At 33.2% G+C, this 25,000-nt stretch overlaps 2 protein-coding genes and 1 long non-coding RNA gene across 9 annotated transcripts in view; 2 read left to right on the forward strand and 1 right to left on the reverse strand.

The window, feature by feature from the left end:
• The window catches only part of sirt6 (sirtuin 6), a 65,959-nt gene extending 58,460 nt beyond the window's left edge, over window positions 1–7,499 (reverse strand). Inside the window, exons 1-2 of one of the 2 annotated variants that reach the window (XM_073915506.1) lie at window positions 7,438–7,499; window positions 1,487–1,614 (exon numbers count right to left, since the gene is read on the reverse strand). In XM_073915506.1, coding sequence (XP_073771607.1) covers window positions 1,487–1,614; window positions 7,438–7,458 — 149 coding nt within the window. In that variant the 5' untranslated portion in view covers window positions 7,459–7,499. Of the gene's footprint in view, window positions 1–1,486; window positions 1,615–6,037; window positions 6,197–7,437 lie in introns of those variants that run through there. The other variant, NM_001002071.1, reaches the window with a different exon arrangement.
• On the forward strand, window positions 7,167–14,575 carry LOC141379023 (uncharacterized). Of its 6 annotated transcripts, none has more exons than XR_012394942.1 (14): window positions 7,167–7,207; window positions 7,488–7,625; window positions 8,880–8,913; window positions 9,076–9,105; window positions 9,197–9,266; window positions 9,580–9,609; window positions 9,706–9,775; window positions 9,863–9,890; window positions 10,100–10,129; window positions 10,238–10,307; window positions 10,669–10,713; window positions 11,671–11,804; window positions 11,883–12,015; window positions 14,192–14,575. It is a non-coding gene; the product is annotated as an uncharacterized lncRNA (long non-coding RNA). The 6 variants fall into 6 exon arrangements; XR_012394946.1 differs by having other exon boundaries at window positions 11,674–11,804; window positions 14,192–14,467; XR_012394944.1 differs by lacking the exon at window positions 10,100–10,129 and having other exon boundaries at window positions 9,863–9,896.
• A 2,100-nt stretch (window positions 14,576–16,675) lies between these two features.
• The window catches only part of zgc:165603, a 32,080-nt gene continuing 23,755 nt past the window's right edge, over window positions 16,676–25,000 (forward strand). The window contains 1 exon segment of the mRNA NM_001098751.1: window positions 16,676–17,075. Coding sequence (NP_001092221.1) covers window positions 16,706–17,075 — 370 coding nt within the window. The 5' untranslated portion in view covers window positions 16,676–16,705.

The following is a 25,000-nucleotide window of genomic DNA, read 5'->3' on the forward strand; positions in this document are numbered from 1 at the left end:
TCAAGACATTTTAATACTTTTTAAGGGCCTTAAATTTCTCTACATTGGTTTATCAACTTTTAATACTCTATAAGACCCCGCGGACACCTTGATTAAATAAAATCAATACTTTTTTTTAAAATACTTTTTTTTCGTCGAAAGGTAATTTAAAATAAGAGTATTTATTTAGTTTAACTAGTTGCCAATGCAACATTTTTTATTTAGTTTAAACTATTGTGTTAACATACTACCCTTGACCATAAAGTAAAACAATACACATAAAAAAAAAATAAAAAAAAAATGGAAGAATGAATGTAGCGGATATATATATATATATATATATATATATATATATATATATATATATATATATATATATATATATATATATATATATATGTATATATATATATGTATGTATGTATGCATGTATGTATGTACATCCCGCCACGGCTACATTACAGCTTCTTATTAAAAATATTTGGTCGTTTTTTAAATAGCGGGTTAAAATCTAACCGAAAACATATGAAAAGGTAAGTGAATAATAACAGAGCAAACTTTTCTGTGACCGTAGTAGTGCTGTGCGTTCTGTTTAACCCTTTAAGGTGACGTGCTGACTGACAGGTGCGTGATGCATGAGACCAGCAAACACGGCATAGCTTATGATGAACACAGTTTCCATAATTATACTTTAATTATAGATAAAGGTCTGTGGCTCCGCATATAATGACTTTATCTTGCTAGAGTTTATAGCTTGTTCACTTTACTTCAGGACGCATTAATGTCGTGGACTGCATTGCAAGTCTATCTGAGACATTCATAAATATTCCTAGCAAATCTAATAAATGTTGGAGACATTAGCCCCTTTCACACATACACACCTTTCCGGAAAATTACCGGCAATTTTCCGGAAAGGTGTGTATGTGTGAACAGGTCCTTTTTGAAAACACCGGTAAATTCATTCTGGCTATTTTCCGGAAAGAGAAGTTGTAACATTACCGGTAATTTGCCGGAATGCTGCGCTGTGTGAACGCAAAAGGAAGATTGCCGGAAAGAGCGCATGCACGTCTAGAACTTGCTGACGTGAGAAGTCTGCTTTAGCCAATCAGAACAGTCAGATGCATTCACGTCTGCACGGTTTGTGAGAATAAAAGCCTTTGAATATTTTTCCAGACATATTTAGCAGCTAGAAATTAGTCAGATAACGTTTATATGTTCATCTTAATGCCAACCGTGTAAATAATTATCGATAAGATGCTTATGATAAGCCGTTGTTTGTTTACCTTCAAGCTTTGCGTGTGCCCATGAAACAGCCCATGAGCACCAGCACACACATATATCATGTACATCTCGATATGCGAAAGTAATTCTCTATATATTTTCATCGAAGTTGAAAAAAAAAATGCGTTGAAAAAAATTATCTCTGTTAAACAACACTTGGGAAAACAAATGCCAGAAGGATAAATAATTTTGTATTTAACTGCATTGCTGCAGTCTTTGACAGTACCTGAAGTCGGGTATGCCTGTAGACGTACTGATTCCAGCTCCTGAATGAACCACCATGTACTGAGACTCTCTGATCCACTGGGCCAGAGTCTCCACTTTAGTCTTCAGCTCCTCAGGACTGTCGAATGTCTGTAAATACACACACACAGGTTTGTTTTACTATCTTAGTAAGGACATTCCATTGTTTTTCTCTCAGGTTGATGATATTGTCTATGGCCTAGCCCTAGTCCTAACCCTAAAGGCTGATTTATACTTCAAGCACATGTGTATGCTAAGGCACAGCCTTCACACAGTAGCATAGCCCTCGCTATTGCTGACGCGCACCTCTCAAAAAAATGTAACTACATGTCGCAACAAAGCATAGCACAAGCTCTGTGATTAATCGGCTTGGTAGCCCGATGAAGTCGAGTCCCGTGAAAAGCTCCAGATGGAAACTTTTGTTTTGTGTTTACCTTATGATTAAAGTTGTTGCACGTCCGCCGGTTCCCACCTCTGAATGAGGCAGTTTTAGCTACTTGTACATTGTCAGCAAGTGTTTCAGAAGTGTTATTGCAGAGCCACACAAACAGCACACAGACATGTAAACCAGGGCTCGAAATTGCGACCATTTTGTTCGCACATGCGCTAAAATTTAAGCTCATAATATATTTGGGAGCATTTGTGCGACTGCATATAATGGTTGTAGTGCGACCTGTTTTGGGTTTTTTCTAAAAACATGCTGAATTGCTCTTCCCTGCGGCTATATTGGTTCATATTATCTGTCAATCGCTCAAAACTTTCCACTGTCAGATGACAGGGAACTTTTGTGACCCCAGGGAATGCAAACGAGTGAAGAGTGAAAAGTACACTGAATCTTGATGAGTTGCATTCACTGTGTTCAACGCAAATGTCCGCTAAATGTAAAATCTAACACTGCATACATCTTCGTCAAAGAAGCTCGCCTTTACTAAGTTTAAACTGATGCGGCTTATATTATAACAAAGAACGATATTGCGGCAGTGGTCATTGGGAGAATCCTGCTCTACCCCCCTCATATATTGGGTCGGCTGACTCACCTGCTTTCCACAAACACAGAAAAATGTAAATCAGCGCATAACAAGACTGAGCATTAAAATGACACAAATCCAAACCAAAACTTTTAAAAGTGAGACTTTTCTTCCTTTCTTTTGTCCGTTCTTACTTTAGATGTATATTATTTTTCTATTTAATTACTGATCAATCTCCCTCTCTTCTTAAATGGGATAGAGTGCCAAATCTAAGGTTATCATGGGCCAATTTTGACCCGCGTGCCATAGTTCGGGCATCTATGCTCTAAATAAGGGTGTCACGATCCTCCAAATCCTCGATTTGATTACATTTTTGATTGTAAAGTCACGATTCGATTTTCGTTTATGAATAATTAATTAATTAATGATGAATTAATTATTTGTAGCCTACCGTTTAAACTACCTGACCTGCATGGTCTTTGTTTTACCCATAAACAAATCATACAGTAAATGAATAAAGGCAAGTTACACACATAATTACCACCTGTCAATCACTTTTTCTGCGGGACTCGTGAATAGGCAGTGATCTGTGTCGTTATAATGGCGTCGGTAAAAAAGAGGCACAACCAACAGGAACCAGCCAACAGTATCTGAGGTTCGCTAAAATGACTAAGTACTTGTGTGAAAGTAAAAGATGGAAGCTGTCTACTGACCCGCTGACTGCCTTGACCTGCTGTCTCGAGCGCATGACAATGTGTGTGCGTCTGTGTCTGTGTGTGAATGAGTGTGTGTGGTCACGTGATGTGCGTTTTCAGCGGTAGTGAGAAAGGAGGGCTGCTCAGAAACGCTACACGCCAGTGTGGATGTGGATCGTTGTCGTTCTAAAATGCCATTTAAAAACAAAGACATATTAGTGTAAACAGGGCCTGAGTGTGTATTTTTCGCGAGCGGATTTGCAACGGGTGCGGGGCGGAGGATCGTGATGCGCCTATCACGGAAATCCAAAACAACTAACTAACTGGTAATCCAAAATACTTCCACACTGGCGACTTCATTGAAAGAGGAGAGGATTTAAGCTCTGTCGACGGGTCTCCTGCGTCTGAAGTTTAACAAGCGTGTTTTTTTCCCGCTTGACAAGCCAAGCTAACGTGACATGGGGGCGTGGCAGCATCGACGATTCTATTTTTTGATTCGATAATCGAAGTTGAGCATAAATTTTGATCGATTTAGATTAAAAATCAAAATTGTGACACCCTTAGCTCTAAATAAACCTGCTCCCCCGGGGTGCGTTTCCCAAACAACGACGTAACTCTGGGCTGAACTATTATAGTACGATGCATCGTTTGGGAAAAAAACAATGTAGTAACGAGTGTTTCCCAAAACCCGTAGTTTCTCTGTCGCAGATCCATCGCATTTACAAAAAAATCCAATATTAGATTTGGTAAAAACATGCACTCGCTTTCTATATTAACTGAAATATATGTTCATGGCACATATGGGGCCTATGTTTCCTTTACAAATATTATTGAGAATATGACTTATCCTATTCTAAAACATCACTTACAAAAGCTAATACATATTCTAATATCATTTATAAATTATATAAATAAATAAATAAATAAATAAATAAATACATAAATAAATAATGAGGCCATTTATTAAGAAATTAGATTTAATATTTAGTATGTTTTAGAAATGAAAATATATACTTTAATAATATTAATGATGATTATTATTATTACTTTTATTATTATTTAAGAGAATATTTTTTTGTTATTTATTTATTTTATTTATTTATTTTTTAGAAAAGTCTACATTTACAATTTGACACTTGTAAACCACAGCAGAAAGTAACCAGCAGGCCCATGTCATATACAGTACAGATACTTAATAAATAACCCACTATAAATTAAAATAATTAAAGTATGCTTTTTGTTTTCACAAGCTTTGGAGACGTAACATAAATTTTGATTTTAAATAATGGGTCACCTGTAGCTTTCGCCATGAGGCTGTGTTCCAAATGACATCAAAGTTTTTTAAAGTGCACTGCGAGAGAGCACAACTGTAAACATGAAGATCGCTAAAACTGAACTGTAAAAATAGTTTAAAAACAAATTACATCTAAGAGAGATGACCTTAATGCTTTTTTTATTTTTAAAAATTCCAACTTTGAATGTTAGAATGCTTTAAATGAATAGGGCATGGGATGGATAAGTGGGAATAGAAAACATCTAGGAAATATGTTTCAAACTTAAGCTCCAGAGGTCTAGTTGCGAGTGTTCAAGTTTGTGACGCAGCTTGCAAATGTTTGTTAGAGAAACGGATTTGGGAAACGGCAAATAAACAAACTATGTTTGTAACGATGGAACTTGCGACCTTAGTTGGCAAACGATGGTTTTGGAAAACGCACCCCTGGCTAACATTTTTGTCATTCAGGATGGGATGAATCATGGCTAAGAAATGCTCAGAATATCATTTCATATTTACATACTTAGTTTAACTTAACTCACACCAGAGATGCCCAAAGTAGGGCCTGTGGGCCAAAGATGGCCCATGGTAATCTTTAAATTGGCCCACCATCCCACCTGAGAAGCAATAAAATGAAGGTTGCAGGAAATGTCTTCAACAGAGATCATCAACTCTATTTAATGTAACCTTTTGTTTACTTGTTTGTTTAATTGTTGAGCTACAAAAAAAAAAAAAAAAAAAAAAAAGTCAACTGAAATTAAATGAAATGTTTAAATTAAATGTCGTAATTAAGATTCACTCAAAGATAGAGGACAATACACAAGACATCAATAAGCAAAACAAGGCAGGTTCTGACTCATGTATTTAGTATTGAACACCTTTATAATAAACGTTTGTTCATGTTTTCATTTTAAGAAGTTCATTATAAAATGTAAAAAGCTTATAATTATTAATATGATTGAAGTTTTTTTTCTATTTAATTGTCTATATTAATAAACTGAAATTACTATGGCAGCTTTAATGGAATGACTTGATATATTTACCTTCGGCCCACCCCCCTAAATTAAAATAGATTTTTGGCCCTTCGTAAGAAAAAGTCTGGGCACCCTTGACTTACACTCAAAAAAATAACATTTGATATTATATGATAGCAAAGGGACTAAGCCGAAAAGAAAATGAATGATTATTAGATATCTCGCTTGACTTGATGTTAACGCGCCACGTTGCTTGGCAACCATAAGCAGTTAACGTTATACAGTAACTGGTTATTACTGTTCCCTGGCTGATCACAGATTACATTTATCATATTACTAATAACACTATTTTCCCCTGCTCTTTGATAACTTTAAACTCATTATTATTATTTAGTCACGTAACGTTAACCTTTATTGGTAATGCTTAACGTATCTGTTCAATATAACTTTGTCGCCTTTAAGACATGAAATATACAGCCATCAGAATTTTACTGTTTACGTTAAATTGCAGTTTAATGCAAAATGAAAGTACATTCCATGGCTGAAATGGTAAATATGACGCTATTGTGCACTAAATGAAGCTATTTTTGCTAGCAGGCTAGCAGCAACAAATATAAACCTCACCTCCGGCAGACCGCAGATACCTTTATCCGCGTATGGAGACAGTCCTGCGGCGTAATTCACCGACATGACTGATTTCCTTGTTAAAATGTAAATATATGTATGTAAAAGCAAGTTTGTGGTCTTCCGTTTAGTCGGTTCTGTGTGTTTGGTTGTACGTGTGACGTCACAATTGTGTGTAGAACGTGTAGAAATGCTGCGCACATACGGGATTACGTCAGAGAGTTTGCGTGCAGGACAGATGTAAAACCTGAATTCCAATAACACATTTAAAATCAATTGGCTAAAGAGATGTTTGCTTAGTTCAGACTTTATGTGGTATTTTATTCCTAACAATATATTTAAAAAGATTGGTGGGCTTTCTTTTTTAATGAAGTGCAACTACTCCGTTGTTAAAACACCTATTAAATTAGCTCAGTTCCATCAACAAGCTCTTTTAGCCTGGAAACTGACTTACAGCCACAATTTCTCACCCCAAAAAACGATTTTATGGAATAATGTCGACATTAAGATAAATAATAAATCTTTTTTTTCAGGGATAAATGGTTTAACAAAAACATTATTTTTGTTTCTGATCTTTTTAACAGTAACTGGGATCTTTTAACTTATGAGAGTTTTATAAACATTAATCTATTGCCTGTTCGCTATATGGAATTTAAGTAAATTATAAAAGCTATGCCTAGTAGATTACCAGTGTTAGAGAGTAACTAGTTACATGTAACGGCGTTACATAATTTAATTTCAAATTAAAAGAAACAGTAATTCGTTACAGTCACTGAGAAAAAAATGTGTAATTAAATTACAGCTACTTGTGAAAATGTTTAAGATTACAAATGGGTTACATCTAAAAAAAAATCTTTAAAAATCTTGGATATGTTGAATATTAATTTGTTGTTTTGCCTGTTTTTGATATGAACGAGGCCTTCTGCTAAGGCCATTTATTAAAGCGCTGCTATTCTGATGCTTTTGATTTGCGGCGCACCCACACTGTAAAAAAAATCTGTAAAATAACAGTTAAATGACTGTATATTTTAACGGATTTTTTCCGTATACACGTATTACGGGTGTTTTTCCGTTTATATACATTTTTGAATTGCATTATGGGAAGGGGATCGCAGCTCAGGCAGCGTTTGATGGACACCGGGACATATTTCTTCCTCTGTTTTTTCCCTGGTAAGTACGATTAATAAAACATATAACAATATTTTAGTTAAAATACTGCTTTATTACATTTGTATCGTTATTTAAAATTATTTTTGTCTTGTCTGAAGCGGCCATGGAAAGTACAGCAGTGAATTACGTTTAATATTGTTAATAAGATCAGACTTTATATCATTAAGATCAAACTGAGCTATGAGTGGTTAAATGTAATTTAAACAAGCATTTATCTAATGAATTTTTACCTTTTTATGCGTTTTCCTCATCAGTAAATATGATATCTGTTCATTTACAGTTGTTTGTCCGTATTTTTCTAAACTGCCGTGCGCGGGAAGTGATGTGACGTCCCAATCACCCACTTACTCCCTCTGCACCTGCGTGAGTCTGACTGGATTAACGGTAAAACGTCAGCTTGTCTGTGAGAGTGTAAAAGGTATGTTAATTATTTAATAGAAATATAAATGTTTTCTTTGTACAGTGCATTGAACAAGGGATAGCATTCAAAGTTTGTGACACTGTGTAGTTTGGTTGATATATAGTGCTGAAGGTGTATATCGATGACTGGTTAACGTTACCTTTAATGAACCCTAACGTTAACGTGTTTCAAACGCTCGTAACACCTGACCGTCTGTGTTTGTTTGCATATTAATAACTAATTTCATATTTTTACTGACGTTATCAAATGTTAGCTTTGGTTTGACCGACGTATTAAGGCTGTGTGACCGAGATTCAGCTGAACAGCTTTGCTATAAGTTAGACCCGCGTGAATTTGAGGCATTGTGTAAATCGGTATGAGGGGAAATACACACTCATAAAGTTATTATTAGTGGTGGGCCCTTATCAGCATTAACGTGCTGCGTTAACGCGAGACTTTTATCGCGCGATAAAAAAATATATCGCCGTTAATCTATTCTCAACGTTGGGTTGGGAGCTGGGTGACATTCATACTTTGGTAGTTTAGCGCGGATGTATACCTGACCGGTGAGCCGTCTGACAAACAAGTGCCCCTCTGAATCAAATCAGCAGGATGCCTGACTTTAACTGCAGTTCGGCAGTTTCACTTTAACTCATGAACATTCATTCATCCCGCGTGACAAACTGGGGTATTAGACGCAAATACGAAGCAATAACTGATGAGAGTGTTATATTAATAACGCTCACCAAATGGAACGAAAAAAAAAAAACTTCCGCATTTCGCGACGTGTGGTTGTGTGTACAGAGATAACAGAGTGATACAGTAAGTGTGTGACATTTAAAATTTTATATAGTGTTTACACTGTCATGCGTTTTAGGCCTCAAATACAACATGTACCTTAAAGCACACAATTAAATGTTTGTTGTAGTCGAGTTGAACTGTCATGGATATTATACTTATGAACGTCTTGTCAACTTGCAGATTTAGCCAAGTTCACTTTTAAGAACCTCAACAGCGGCTTATATGAAGATATAAAGATGAGCTGTTCTTCCACAGTCTTAAAATTCTTCAGACTAACTGTCAGTTAGAATCATTATAGCAAATAATACTTTCATTACTATTAGGAGATCAGGAGTTTTATTATAATGAAGCCTTGATAATAGAGTGAACTACACATGGTGTTATCACAAATGAAATCTTTTTATGTAGATTTTGAGTCTGAGTGTTTTGCACATATAATGTTCACTGATATTTTGTTTTGTTTACTTCCAGGTTTTTTTATTTTGGTTATAAGTACATGGTACAGGTAAATTCTTAGATTCAATCCAAACTGAATTTGAATTGATATGGACAAATGAAATAAAATACACATGGGATTTTAAATGTTTTAATTTTTTTATTATTTTTTTATTATTTGTGAAGTTTAAATGTATACTGTCTCAAACTGAATGTGTTATTTTTGTTGTAGGTGTGTTGGTGTAAAAATTGATGCTGACTGGTTAGTACTGCATTTTTAACCATAAAAATAATGATTTATATTTAGCGTTGCATCTATTGTAATTTTACCAAGAATGTGTTTGCTCTTTCAGAACTCAGGCAGTTGTGCTGGACCTTCTGTACTTTATACAGGAGATGACAGTAAACTTTTAAGTTTAAGAGGTAAAATATTCAGGGTTTTTCTGTTTGATTTTGAGTGTTTTGTAGATATAAGGTTCACTGATATAGGATATAAGATTTGCTGTATGTTTATGCTGTCATTTTGGTTATAAGTACAAGGTACAGGTACATTTTCACAGCAATCTAAATTAAAATCTTAAATTTAATCCACACTGAATTAATATGGACAGATTAAATAAAATACACCTGGGATTTTAAATGTTTTCATATTTTTATTATTTACAAAGTTTGTAAAATTTAAAAGTAGACTATATGCTGCATGTTTCAAACTGAATGAGTGTTATTTTTGTTGTAGGTGTGTTGGTGTAAAAATTGATGTTGACTGGTCAGTACTGCATTTTTTAACCAAAAAAATAAACAATGATTTATATTTAGCATTGCATCTATTGTAATTTTACCAAGAATGTGTTTGCTCTTTCAGAACTCAGGCAATTGTGCTGGACCTTCTGTACCTTATACAGGAGATGACGGTAAACTTTGAAGTTTAAGAGGTAAAATGTTCAGCGTTTTTTCTGTTTGATTTTGAGTGTTTTGTGTATATATAAGGTTCACTGATATTTTGCTTTGTTGTCTTCCAGGTTCTGTCATTTTGGTTATAAGTACAAGGTACAGGTACATTTTCACAGAAATCTAAATAAAAATCTTAAATCTTACGTTCAATCCAAATTAAATTTCAATTGATATAGACAAATGAAATAAAATACACCTGGGGTTTTAAATGTTTTCATTTTTTTATTATTCACAAAGTTTGTAAAGTATAACAGTAGACTACATGTTGCATGTTTCAAACTGAATGAGTGTTATTTTTGTTGTAGGTGTGTTGGTGTAGAAATTGATGCTGACTGGTCAGTACTGCATTTTTATAAATAATACAAAAAATAAAAATAAAAAAATGATTTATATTTAGCATTGCATCTATTGTCATTTTACCAAGAATGTCTTTGCTCTTTCAGAACTCAGGCAGTTGTGCTGGACCATCTGTACTTCATTCAGGGGATGACAGTAAACTGCAAAGTTTAAGAGGTAAAATGGTCAGGGTTTTTGTTTGATATTAGTGCTTTTATTTTTATTATTTGGCAAAACCAATTACTTGTACCTATATTTTTACTAAGTGTTTACATGAACACATTTTGCTTCAGTAATTTTGAAATTTTGTTAACATGTATTCAAACTAAAAGTACTGGGTTGATGTGGGTGTTTTATCTGGGGGTTTTTTAAGCTGCAACTGTAATCTGTTAAATGAACAAAGCAGTTATTTATTATTATTATTATTTGTTTTTACAACATTTAAAATGTTACAAGTTCTTTATTTTGGTTATGTCTTTAGTAAAGTAATAAGGAAATAACTGGTCCACTGCTGAATCTCTTTTCTTTTCTTTCTTAGCCACCTGATGATGAGAAAGACATTATCAATGTAGGCATCTTGATGGTGAGCCAGGCCTTCATGGTGATTTTGTGACCGTTTAATCTATTTATCGTGATTGTAATAACATTTTTTCAGGATGCAAAACTGGCTAAAAATCAACTTTAAATTTTAACATTAATTGTATGATAGTGTGGTTGATTTAACATTTTATTTAATGTTGGGTTCATTGTAAAAAATGATTTAATTTTGGTTGAATAAATGCTGGTTTTGGGACAGTTTTGTCTATGTATCATCATAGAATTAACATTATTTCAGGGTGGAAAACTGCCTAAAAATCAGTGATGACTTTTAACATTGTTTCAATGATAGTTTGATTGATGTTTTAACATTTCAATGTTAATTTAACTTAGGTCTGCTATCTGGAAAATAACTCATTTTTAAAAATGCAAAAAACTTATGAATGTGCCACTTGAATTTGGTATCACATGTAATTGGCATGTTATGGAATTTAACGATGGCAAATAAGTGAGAGGAGATGGAAAGCTATAATGTCTACACGTTTTCCTGAAACATTTGCAAGGTCAATTCTTTCTTGCTTAAAGATAGTGGAAAAGAAGAAAAAGTATAACAAAATGGTTTGTCGTTATTTTTATTTTGTTTTCTTTCCTTTTTTGTTGTTTTTTGCCTTATTTTTGTTTCTGCACTATATTTATTTCTTGTAATATTTGATTAAGTAAATAATTTTTTTTAAATTTCTTTTAAATTATGTAGCAGACATGTATTTGAATAATTTTACATAATAATTATATTATTTATAATATTATCAATAATATTAATAATTTAACATATAGGTGTGCATATATGTACCCATATATGTACATATAATATAGGAAAACAGCCAATTTTATATGTGTCACATATATCAAAAACCTATATTAAACCATATGTTTATATAGGTTCTTTCCATGTAGGCGTGTACCAGACCCAACACACAACTCACTTTTCTTTTCTTTTTTTTAGAAGAAGAGTCCACAGCCACAATAACAAGATCATTGAGTTGTCTCCTAATTGTGGTCAGCTACATGTTTAGTCTCTTATGTGCTAAACATTATGTAGCCTAAGGAAGCAGCCCTGACTCTGTAGTTTATATGAAGGTATGTTTTTACATTTTTAAGTTTATTTCATTTTTACAAGACAAGTAAGGTGATACATGTTTGTTGTATCTACAACAGGAGCATGCTGAGTAACTATCCAGAACGTAGATCCAAAGAAGAGAAAAGGGCACCAAAGCAGAAACATACCATCTAAACTCCTTCGATTCCTGTCAGACCAGAAAGACTTTCAGAATCCTTGGAAGATTTAAAGGTAATTAAGCACACCGGTAATACTTTATAATAACTAAACACTATTGATTAATTTATTAAGCATTAGCCAAAAGTTCTGTTAAGCATTGACTCTACATTAATAGACCTTAGTATACAGTTTATAACTAGAGCTGCAAATGCTGTAATTTTGACTTATAAGCACATCTATAATGTGCTTAATTATTTTGTTTTCAAATTTTGTTAATGATTAATTTTTCATTCTAAATTTAGTATCGCATTATTTACAAACCAGTGATTTAAGAATAGTTGGTGTATTTTTTTTTCTAATCATTCAGAATGTTTAAGTAAATGGTTAATAAACTATTCAAACTAACATTTAAATATCTTATTATTCAGGCATATAGTAATAGTTGGGCAGCACAGTGGCTCAGTGGCTAGCACTGTCACCTCACAGCAAGAAGGTCTCTGGTTCAAGTCTCAGTTGGCAATTCTGTATGGAGTTTGCATGTTTTCCCTGTGTTGCCGTGGGTTTCCTCCGGGTGCTCAGGTTTTCCCGACAGTCCAAAGACATGCACTATAGGGAAATTGATTAACTAAATTGGCTGTAGTGTATGAGTGTGTTTGTAAATAAGTGTGTATGGGTGTTTCCAAGGGCGTACTCATGCTATGCAGAGTTACCTTGAAACTGGAAGCGTGCTTGTCTCCCCGACGCTTACGTCATCGATAATTTGCTGTTCAGTTTAACAAGTGTTCTCACTCAGCACAGTGGAGATTTCTTTATATTGTTATATCGTTTTAGTTGTTTAATATGCAGTGACACGCAGTCAAATATTTCGCCGAACAGATCAGCCACTTTTGACGCTCATAAACAATCAAAGTCATCGTGCTGCAGGTACTAGGAGGTTTGCTAAAGGTGCAGCTGTTGTGCAGTGAGGGGTTTGTGTCTTTTGTGACAGTTTGCAAGGGACGGTTTGATTTGGATAAATTAACCACTATTACTGTTCAATGAACGCAAACTGTTATTAATTATTAAAGACGCAAACCCTTTACTGCACCACAGCTGCGCCTTTAGCAAACCTCCTATTCCCGCAGCACAAGGAATTTATGAACATCAAAAGATGCTGATCTGTTCGGCGAAATATTAGACTTTGTGTTACTGCATCCCAAACGACTAAAACAAAATAATTTAAGAATTCTCCACTGTGCTGAGAGAGAGCACTTCTTAAACTAAACGGGGCATCATCGATGATGTAAGAGTGCTCAGGCTCGAATGCAATGTGAGTGCGGGACGTCAGGGGAGACGGTAGGGAGGACAAGCGTGCTTCGGCCTGGTTCAAGGCAACTGTACATAGTGCAAGTACACATTAAGCTGAAGGAAAATACATGAATGAATAGTAATAGTTATACTTGTATTTAAAGTATAAAAAATAAGTATATAAAGTATATACAATACTTATTTTAATAAGTGCTTTTGTTAACTTCATCCAGTTTTGTAGCCTAAAGTGAGGATTGTTTATGCTTTGTAAATCCCCTTATAAATCACAATTAAAGGTTTAGTTATATTCTAAAAATGAAATTCATGAAAAATAAATCTTATCTAAAATAAAATTACTGTACAGTTTAAACCTAGCTAAATAACACTGAAATGTTGCATCGTAATATATCATTAAATTATTTTATTGTTGTTTTATCCAGTTTTATCTTATGTTTTGGCACTCCTGCTATTCAGCAAGGTTTCCTATTTACAGTAATTACATTTTTTAGATAAGACTGTAATGATTTATTGTTAATTTAATACTGAGCCTTTAACTGTCGTTTATAAGGATTTAATAAAAGGATTTATTAAATAAACAAATAAAAATGAGGATTTATTAAATAATCCTCACTTTAGATTAGGCCACCAAACTGGAAGAAGTTTTGTAAATAATGCAATATAATATATATATATATATATATATATATATATATTTTTTTTTTTTTTTTTATAAAAATAGTCATGTAAAATCAATCATTAAAGTTTGTTAACACAATTATTAAGCACATTATATATGTGCTTAAGTCAAGATTACAGCATTTGTAGCTGTATTTAAAACCGACTACTAACATCTATTAATGTAGAGTCAATGATTAAAAGAACTATTGACATGCAAGGAATCACCCCAGTTGTAAGTGAAAAGTCATTAGTAATATTTTTTGTTTGTTTGTTTGTTTTACAGCCATTGAAGTATCAGTATTGGAGAGGAAGAAGACCCAGTTGTTTCGTCTGTTTCCTGCCATCTTGCAGTTAACCTGGTTTCTTAATGTAAAGTACTTGTAATTTGCCCACTTGTCCTTAATTATCTTAAAGCTAACATTTAAAACTAATTTGCTATGAGATTATTTGCCAAGACTTGTCACTGTGCGATTCACATGTCAATATGTATTATTGTGTGTATAACTAGCTATTTGGAATTCAAATGATTTGTATTCATTAAAGAATCTGTTTTAATTGCAAAGTTGTTTTTGTACTAATCATTGTAAGTTCACAGATAACAAACTATTTACTGCTTCTCTACTCATACAGTATAGAATAAATGTTTTGTTTTACTATTGTAAACTATTAATAGTGTATTTCCCATATGTATATGTTTGTCCTTACCAATTGCCATTTCTATGCTGCTTGAAGAGCATTAAATTAGTAAAATAATTATTTTTTACAGTAGGTATCCCATTAAAACAAAGAATCTGTTTATTTTTTCACTGTAGGTATACTATTAAAACCCAAAAAACTCCTCTTTTTACAGTAGGTATACTATTAAAATACAGAATCTGTCTGTTTTTTTACAGTAGGTATACTATTAAAACACGGAATCTGTCTGTTTTTTTACAGTAGGTATACTATTAAAACACGGAATCTGTCTGTTTTTTTACAGTAGGTATACTATTAAAACACAGAATCTGTCTGTTTTTTTACAGTAGGTATACTATTAAAACACAGAATATTTCCGCTTTTTTACTGTTGGTATACCCTTAAAAACACAGAAAATAACCGTTTTTTATATAGAAAACCCTTAAATTACTATAAAATGGTTGGTTATTTTACAGTAGTTTAACTGTCAAAAAACGGATATTTTTTTAGTTTTTTTAATGTTGACACACTGTTAATTAACAGAAGTTTTCCGTTTTTAATTTACGGTAAAATATTTGTGTAATGAGCTGCCAGTACATTTTACCGTTTTTTTACGGAATTTTTTTTTAGAGTGCACAGCCATAAATCCGGGGGGGGGGGGGGGGGGGGGGGGGGTTGCATGTACTCGGTATAAATGCTTGATTTAGTTGAAAATGTCCATTAGAAACGTAAAAGTAATCAAAAACTAATCAAATGTAATTAGTTACTTTACTTTTATAAAGTAATCAAAAAGTAGTGTAACTTATTACATTTTAAATAAAGGGTAATTTGTAATCTGTAATCTATTACATTTCCAAAGTAACCTCCCCAAGACTGTGGATTACTATGTCTGATGAAAGCAGCTCTTATGAGGCAAGTTCCAAACAACTGTCACAGTTATACATAGGAGGAAAATCTATTCTTAGTAAAGAATGCAACAATAAGTTCATATGTCAAGTGTCCCAGTTACATAATGCAATTACTCCTAGAGGAAAGTTTTTTGGGGTTCCATAATTGTTAATATTCAATGGAGGAAAACATGGTATTTCCATATAGATTCTGTATTGCTAATAAAATGAAAGAAGAGGTGTACTTCTGCACAATATTCGATGTAATCCACTTTCATCCAAATTTTGTGATGTTACTGATATTTGAACATTTTGTAAGAATGAGTGTGAAGATATTTGTCACTTGTTTTTTTCTTGCGATCTATCATCACTGTTTTGGAAAGATTTAAGTTCATTTTGTGTTTTCCGAGGTTAATATGATTGTTAATTTGCACCTTAAGGATGTTATTTGTTATTTTGAAAACCAAACAAGTCGTTAGAAGCCACTATGAACTTTCTTATATTGCTGGGAAATTTTACTTTCACAAACATTTATTCATTAATTAATTCATTAATTTTCTTGTCGGCTTAGTCCCTTAATTAATCTGGGGTCGCCATGCGGAATGAACCTATCTATCTATCTATCTATCTATCTATCTATCTATCTATCTATCTATCTATCTATCTATCTATCTATCTATCTATCTATCTATCTATCTATCTATCTATCTATCTATCTATCTATCTATCTATCTATCTATCTATCTATCTATCTATCTATCTATCTATCTATCTATCTATCTATCTATCTATCTATCTATCTATCTATCTATCTATCTATCTATCTATCTATCTATCTATCTATCTATCTATCTATCTATCTATCTATCTATCTATCTATCTATCTATCTATCTATCTATCTATCTATCTATCTATCTATCTATCTATCTATCTATCTATCTATCTATCTAATCTCCATTCACTCACCCACCTATTCATCCACTCATCCGTCCAGCTCCAGCAGTACAGTAGTCTGTGTGTCGGCAGGTGTCGCTACTGATCCACTGATCCGAGTCTCCTCCTCCTCCTCTCCCTCAGTCAGGTGCGGGGGCCGCGCGCGTGACATGTGTCGAATAGAAAGTGAGCGTCGCGTTTCCAGCTGAGCGCGTACTCTCTCCCGGCGCGTGTGCGTGCGTGCGTGTGCGTGCGTGTGTATGTTGTTATTATTATCGCGCTCTCCGCCGCCGCGCGCAGAATGGCTAGATTCACCCAGACTGAAGCGAGGAGGCAGCAGCAGCAGCATCCTCAGCATCCTCAACCTGCCCACGCCAGCCTGCTCCTCACCGGACCGGGGGCGGTACCGAGCCAGGCAGCGGCACCACTGCTCCTGATCCCGCACCAGCCCCAGTACGCGCACATCTCCTACCCCAAGCCCATGAACGGCTCCGAGCCCATCTCCATCCACCCCGACAGCGGCACCATGAAAGACCAGGATGCCATCAAGCTCTTTATAGGACAGATCCCGCGCAACCTGGAGGAGAAAGACCTGAAACCTCTTTTTGAACAGTTTGGAAAGATCCACGAACTGACTGTCCTCAAGGACCGATACACCGGCATGCACAAAGGTAATCATGATTTTTTTACTGGGTGTTTTGGGGGGTTTGGCCACATGGGTAAGCTTTTACATCATGCATTTGGCTTGTAAACATCTAATTTATTCATGTATACTTTTATACACAAATATTAAGAGTCTATGATTGACATCTGACAGCATGCATTGGTGAATTCTGACCTGTTTCAGTCTATTTTTATAAAAAAAAAACATTGATACACTTAAATTTTGTCACCATTTTTTAAGAAATATAATATATATGATTTTAAATAAATAGTTTTTACCGCACATTGGCATTTGTTACTTCATAAACATCAGATTGCATGCACATTTGTTGTTTGCACAGGCTGCGCTTGTTGTGTTTTCACTCATTGTTGTGTTCCCTTATGCAATATTAAACCACGGTCAGTGTCTCTGTGACTGATTTCAATCAGTGCACGCTGTTAGATGTAATTCTAAACCGCTGCTTGTTTTTTTTTAGAGTCGTTCAATGTTTACTTAACATATAAAAATGACATTTTGGTCGCACAGAAATATATTCATCATGCACACTATGTACTCTCGTCTTCCCCACGCTCTTCCCCTCCCTCACTATAAGCACAGTCAGTATAATTGCCACAGATTTTCTTTCTCTTTAGCAGTGCATGCTGTCAGATGTCATTCAGAGTGTTTTTAGATTTACATGATCTATTTCTCATGATGTCTAAGTTCACGTAATGCCATTTATGTTTATGCAATATAAGATGTGCAGCATTGCTTTTTCACATATAAGCTTGCTTATTTTATTTTTGTATGATTGCAGCTGGTTTTCATCGATGCATGACGACATATACCATTCAAACTCTAGCTTTTTAGATTAACGTGATCTATTTCTCATGATGTGCAGGTTCACTTTGTGCTTCTGGTGAATGTTTACTACGCAATATAATTGTTTCCTCACATTTTTTGGCTATTCTTTTTTTGCGCCACACAAAATTATTTGCATTGATTCATGCTGTCAGACTTCATTCAATCTAGTTTTAGATTAACGTGATCTATTTGTCATGATGTACAGGTTGACATTGTGCGTCTGATGAATGTTTATTATGGAATATAGGATGCAAAAAGCAGTATATCTTTAAATGTAAGCATGATTTTCATTGACTCATGATGTCAGACATTATTAAAACTCTTTTTAGATTAACATGATCTATTTCTCATGATGTGCAGGTTGACATTGTGCTTCTATTTATGTTTATCATGCAATTTGTGCAATTGAAACTCAGTATTGCTAAGCATGCTTATTTTATTGGCTATTATTTTATTGCGCCACACATTGTGTTATTGCAAATTATTTTCATTGATTCATGATGTCAGACATCATTTAAACACTTTTTAGATTAACATGATCTATTTTTCTTGATGTGCAACCTGCACATTGTGCTTCTGGTGAATGTTTATTGCAAAATAAGATGCAAAAAAGCAGTATGTCTTTAAATATACGCATGATTTTCATTGATGCATGATGTCAGATGTCATTTAGACACTTTCTTTAGTGTAGCATGATCTATTTTTCATCATGTTCAGGTTCACTTTGTGCTTCTGGTGAATGTTTATTATGGAATATAAGATGCAAAAAGCAGTATTTCTTTAAATATAAGCCTGATTTTCATTGATTCATGATGTCAGATGTCATTCAAACTGTTTTTTAGATTAACATGATCTATTTCTCATGATGTGCAACCTGCACTTTGTGCTTCTGGTGAATGTTTATTGCAATATAAGATGCATAAAAGCAGTATTTCATTACATATATGCATGATTTTCATTGATGCATGATGTCAGATGTCATTCAAACACTTCTATTTAGTGTGACATGATCTATTTCTCATGATGTGCAGGTTCACTTTGTGCTTCTGGTGAATGTTTACTCTGCAATGTAAGATGTGCAATTAAAAAACAGCATTGTTTCTTCACATACATGCATGCTTAATTTTGGCATTTTTTTATTGCGCCACACATTGTGTTATTGCAAATGATTTTCATTGATTCTTGATGTCAGATGTCATTCAAACTGTTTTTTAGATTAACATGATCAATTTCTCGTGATGTGCAACCTGCACTTTGTGCTTTTGGTGAATGTTTATTGCAACATAAGATGCAAAAAAGCAGTATTTCTTTAAATATATGCGTGATTTTCATTGATGCATGATGTCAGATGTCATTCAAACACTTTTTTTTAGTGTAGCATGATCTATTTCTCATCATGTGCAGGTTCACTTTGTGCTTCTGGTGAATGTTTACTCTGCAATATAAGATGTGCAATTAAAAAACAGCATTGTTTCTTCACATATACGACATGCTTATTTTTGGCAATTATTTTATTGTGCTACACATTGTGTTATTGCAAATGTTTTTCATTGATTCATGACGTCAGACATCATTTAGTCTCGTTTTAGATTAACATGATCTATTTGTCATGATGTGCAGGTTCACTTTGTGCTTCTGGTTTGTTTATTATGCAAAATAAGATGCAAAAAGCAGTATATCGTTAAATATAAGCTTGATTTTCATTGAATCATGATGTCAGACATCATTCAAACTCTTCTTAGATTAACATGATCAATTTCTCATGATGTGCGGGTTCATGTTGTGCTTTTTATTTATGTTATGGCAATATAAGATGTGCAATTGAAACTCAGTATTGCTTCTTTACATATAAGCATGCTTATTTTTTTTGTCTCTTATTTTTTTGCGCCACACATTGTGTTATTGCAAATGATTTTCATTGATTCTTGATGTCAGATGTCATTCAAACTGTTTTTAGATTAACATGATCTATTTCTCGTGATGTGCAACCTGCACTTTGTGCTTCTGGTGAATGTTTATTGCAATATAAGATGCAAAAAAGCAGTATTTCATTAAATATATGCGTGATTTTCATTGATGCATGATGTCAGATGTCATTCAAACACTTTTTTTAGTGTAGCATGATCTATTTCTCATCATGTTCAGGTTCACTTTGTGCTTCTGGTGAATGTTTATTGCAATATAATATGAAAAAAAAACAGTATTTCTTTAAATATATGCATGATTTTCATTGATGCATGATGTCAGACGTCATTCAAACACTTCTATTTAGTGTGACATGATCTATTTCTCGTGATGTGCAGGTTCACTTTGTGCTTCTGGTGAATGTTTACTCTGCAATATAAGATGTGCAATTAAAAAACAGCATTGTTTCTTTGCATATACGCATGCTTAATTTTGGCATTTTTTTATTGTGCTACACATTGTGTTATTGCAAATGATTTTCATTGATTCTTGATGTCAAATGTCATTCAAACTGTTTTTTAGATTAACATGATCTATTCTCGTGATGTGCAAACTGCACTTTGTGCTTCTGGTTTATTTATTATGCAAAATAAGATGCAAAAAGCAGTATATCGTTAAATATAAGCTTGATTTTCATTGAATCATGATGTCAGACATCATTCAAACTCTTCTTAGATTAACATGATCAATTTCTCATGATGTGCGGGTTCATGTTGTGCTTTTTATTTATGTTATGGCAATATAAGATGTGCAATTGAAAATCAGTATTGCTTCTTTACATATAAGCATGCTTATTTTTTTTGGCTATTATTTTTTTGCGCCACACATTGTGTTATTGCAAATGATTTTCATTGATTCTTGATGTCAGACATCATTCAAACTGTTTTTTAGATTAACATGATCTATTTCTCGTGATGTGCAACCTGCACTTTGTGCTTCTGGTGAATGTTTATTGCAACATAAGATGCAAAAAAGCAGTATTTCTTTAAATATATGCGTGATTTTCATTGATGCATGATGTCAGATGTCATTCAAACACTTTTTTTTAGTGTAGCATGATCTATTTCTCATCATGTGCAGGTTCACTTTGTGCTTCTGGTTTATTTATTATGCAAAATAAGATGCAAAAAGCAGTATATCGTTAAATATAAGCTTGATTTTCATTGAATCATGATGTCAGACATCATTCAAATTCTTCTTAGATTAACATGATCTATTTCTCATGATGTGCAGGTTCATGTTGTGCTTTTTATTTATGTTTATGCAATATAAGATGTGCAATTGAAAATCAGTATTGCTTCTTTACATATAAGCATGCTTTTTTTTTTTTTGGCTATTATTTTTTTTGCGCCACACATTGTGTTATTGCAAATGATTTTCATTGATTCTTGATGTCAGATGTCATTCAAACTGTTTTTTTAGATTCACATGATCTATTTCTCATTATGTGCAACCTGCACTTTGTGCTTCTGGTGAATGTTTATTGCAATATAATATGAAAAAAAAGCAGTATTTCATTAAATATATGCATGATTCTCATTAGTGCATTATGTCAGACGTCATTCAAACACTTCTTTTAGTGTAACATGATCTATATTACATGATGTGCAGGTTCACTTTGTGCTTCTGGTGAATGTTTACTCTGCAATATAAGATGTGCAATTAAAAAACAGCATTGTTTCTTCACATATACGACATGCTTAATTTTGGCAATTATTTTATTGCAGCACACATTGTGTTATTGCAAATGTTTTTCATTGATTCATGATGTCAGACATCATTCAAACTCTTTTTAGATTACCACGATCTATTTCCCATGATGTGCTTGTTAACTTTGTGCTTCTGGTGAATGTTTATTATGCAATATATGATGAAAAAAGTAGTATTTATTTAATTATAAGCATGATTTTCGCTTATGCATGATGTCAGACGTCATTCAAACTCTTTTTAGAGTAACATGATCTACTTTTCATGATGTGTAGGTTGACTTCATGCTTCTGGTTAATGTATATATGCAATATAACTGTTTCCTCACATAAAATCTTATTTCTTTTATTTTTATTTTTTTTTGCGAAACATGGCATTATTGCAAATGATTTTCATTGATTCATGATGTCAGACATCATTCAAACTCTTTTTAGATTAACGTGATCTATTTGTCATGATGTGCAGGTTGACATTGTGCGTCTGATGAATGTTTATTATGGAATATAGGATGAGAATAACAGTATTTCTTTAAATATAAGCCTGATTTTCATTGATTCATGATGTCAGACATCATTCAAACTCTTTAGATTAACATGATCTATTTCTCATGATGTGCAGGTTCATGTTGTGCTTTTTATGTATGTTTACTCTGCAATATAAGATGTGCAATTGAAAATCAGTAGTGTTCCTTTACATATAAGCATTCTTTTGTTTGGCTATTATTTTATTACGCCACACATTGTGTTATTGCAAATGATTTTCAGTGATTCATAATGTCAGACATCATTCAAAGTCTTTTTAGATTAACATGATTTATTTCTCATGTTATGCAGGTTGACTGTGCTTCTGGTGAATGTTTACTATGCAATATAAGATGCAAAAAAAAAAAAAACAGTATTTTTTTTAAATATAAGCATGTTTTTCATTGATGCATGATGTCAGATGTCATTCTAATGCATTTTGGACTAACATGATCTAAATTACATGATGTGCAGGTTCACTTTGTGCTTCTGCTGAATGTTTACTATGCAATATAATTGTTTCCTCACATATAAGCATGCTTTTTTGGCTATTATTTTATTGCCCCACACATTGTGTTATTGCAAATGATTTTTATTGATTAATGATGTCAGACATCATTCAAACTGTTTAGATTAACATGATCTATTTGTCATGATATGCAGGTTCACGTTGAGCTTCTATTTTTGTTTATTATACAAAATAAGATGTGCAATTGAAAAACAGTATTGTTTCTTTACATATGAGTATGCTTTTGTTTGGCTATTATTTTATTGCCCCACAAATTATGTTATCGCAAAAGATTTTTTAAATTTTCATGATGTCAGACATCATTCAGGCTCTTTTTAGATTAACGTGATCTATTTCTCATCATGTGCAGGTTCACTTTGTGCTTCTAGTAAAAGCTTATTATGCAATATATTATTAAAAAACAGTATTTCTTTAAATATAAGCATGATTTTCATGGATTCATGATGTCAGGCAGACTAACATGAACTATTTCACATGATGTGCAGGTTCACTTTGTGCTTCTGGTCAATGTTTACTATGCTATATAACATGTGCAATTAAAATTAAATTTGAAAAAGCATTGGTTCTTTATACATGAGCATTCTTATTTTTGCCTATTATTTTTTGGGCCACACATTGTGTTATTGAAATGATTTTCATTGATTCATGCTGTCAGACATCATTCAATCTCGTTTTAGATTGACATGATCTATTTCTTATGATGTGCAGGTTCAATTTGTGCTCTTGGAGAATGCTTATTATGCAATATATAATGTATTTCTTTAAATATAAGCATGATATATATATATATATATATATATATATATATATATATATATATATATATATATATATATATATATATATATATATATATATATATATATATATATAGACAGTTCTGTCTGGTTTTTGAACCTGATTGGCTGATGGCTGTGCGATATTTTGCCAGTAACATCACACAAAGGCCTCTTCACCCTTCACCTCTGTGTATTACTCCGCCCACATACAGCAAGCAACAAGCAGAGACGCTACAGTTTGATAAATATTACTGTTGTTAGACAACAAAATGTACTTTTGAGGCTTTTTATTCATGAATGTTGTTGTTTAGATTGGAACTATGCAGTTTATTTGTAAGAATTCGCTTGTTAAGTGGTGACGTGTTTGTGACGTATGTATACTGTTTCCGGGTCCAAGCCGCCATTCATTTGAGTGGAGAAATCATTCGTTTATGATCACGTTTTATTCCTATCACACATTAAAGTTAATTTTATATAAAATCATAGTGTACACAACAATCTCTGGGCTTGCTGCATAACAAATACCAAAAATTTAGCAATTTATAAAAATATTAATCACTTTCTGGCCATTGGATATTAGGCATGGACATATATACTGCGATTGTGATTTTCGAAAGCCCTAAATCGCTTTGTAAACGTTTATTATTATCATTTCATGAGTCTCCCCATTCAGTTGAATAGAGCGGTTGGACCCGGAAGCCGCTTCGCATGACGTCACACTTAACAAGCGGATAGTGCCTATTTAAAAATATTTACAATTTCTGAGAGCTCGTCGGCGGCCAAAGACGGTTGATGTTGTCTATCCACAAGATGGCGTCAGGTTTGCATAATAAGCCCTTGCTCAGTGTGTTCCCTTGAGCATGAATAAAAATCTAAAAAATGGAAGCGTGATTTTTAATGTGGACCGCATAGAGTCAATAAGAAGCTGCGAATAAAAAGCTGGATTCAGCCTTGTCCCTCCTTATTGCAAACACAACAGCAGTCTGGTGAGAAATCTCTGTGGACGTATGGCATTTCATGTCACGTTCAGCCTTATAATCTTAAATTGTGAGCAAAAGTAGCTGTTTTGTCATCACCTTAAGAGGGTCACACACCGGAAGCGCCTGCGGCCACATGCCAACGCACTGCTACTCATGTGATATTGCTCATAATATATATATATATATATATATATATATATATATATATATATACATACATACATACATACATACATACACATATATATATATATATATATATATATATATATATATATATATATATATATATATATATATATATATATATATATATATATATATATATATATATATATATATATATATATATATAAATAATAATATATATAATATATTTGTATATGTAAATACAAACATCTTATATGCTTTAAATTATGTTTTATCATTTGACAGCACTAAACCAGTGTGCATTACATGAGAAACAGATCATGTTACTCTAAAAAAGTGTTTGAATGACATCTGACATCATGCATTATTGAAAGTCATGCTTATATATTTTTTTGCATCTTATATTAGTCATGCATATATTTATATGCACAGTATGCACAAATATACTTTGTAAATAT

This window comes from Danio rerio, chromosome 2, assembly GCF_049306965.1.
Source record: "Danio rerio strain Tuebingen ecotype United States chromosome 2, GRCz12tu, whole genome shotgun sequence".
NCBI classification, from domain to species: Eukaryota; Metazoa; Chordata; class Actinopteri; order Cypriniformes; family Danionidae; genus Danio; species Danio rerio.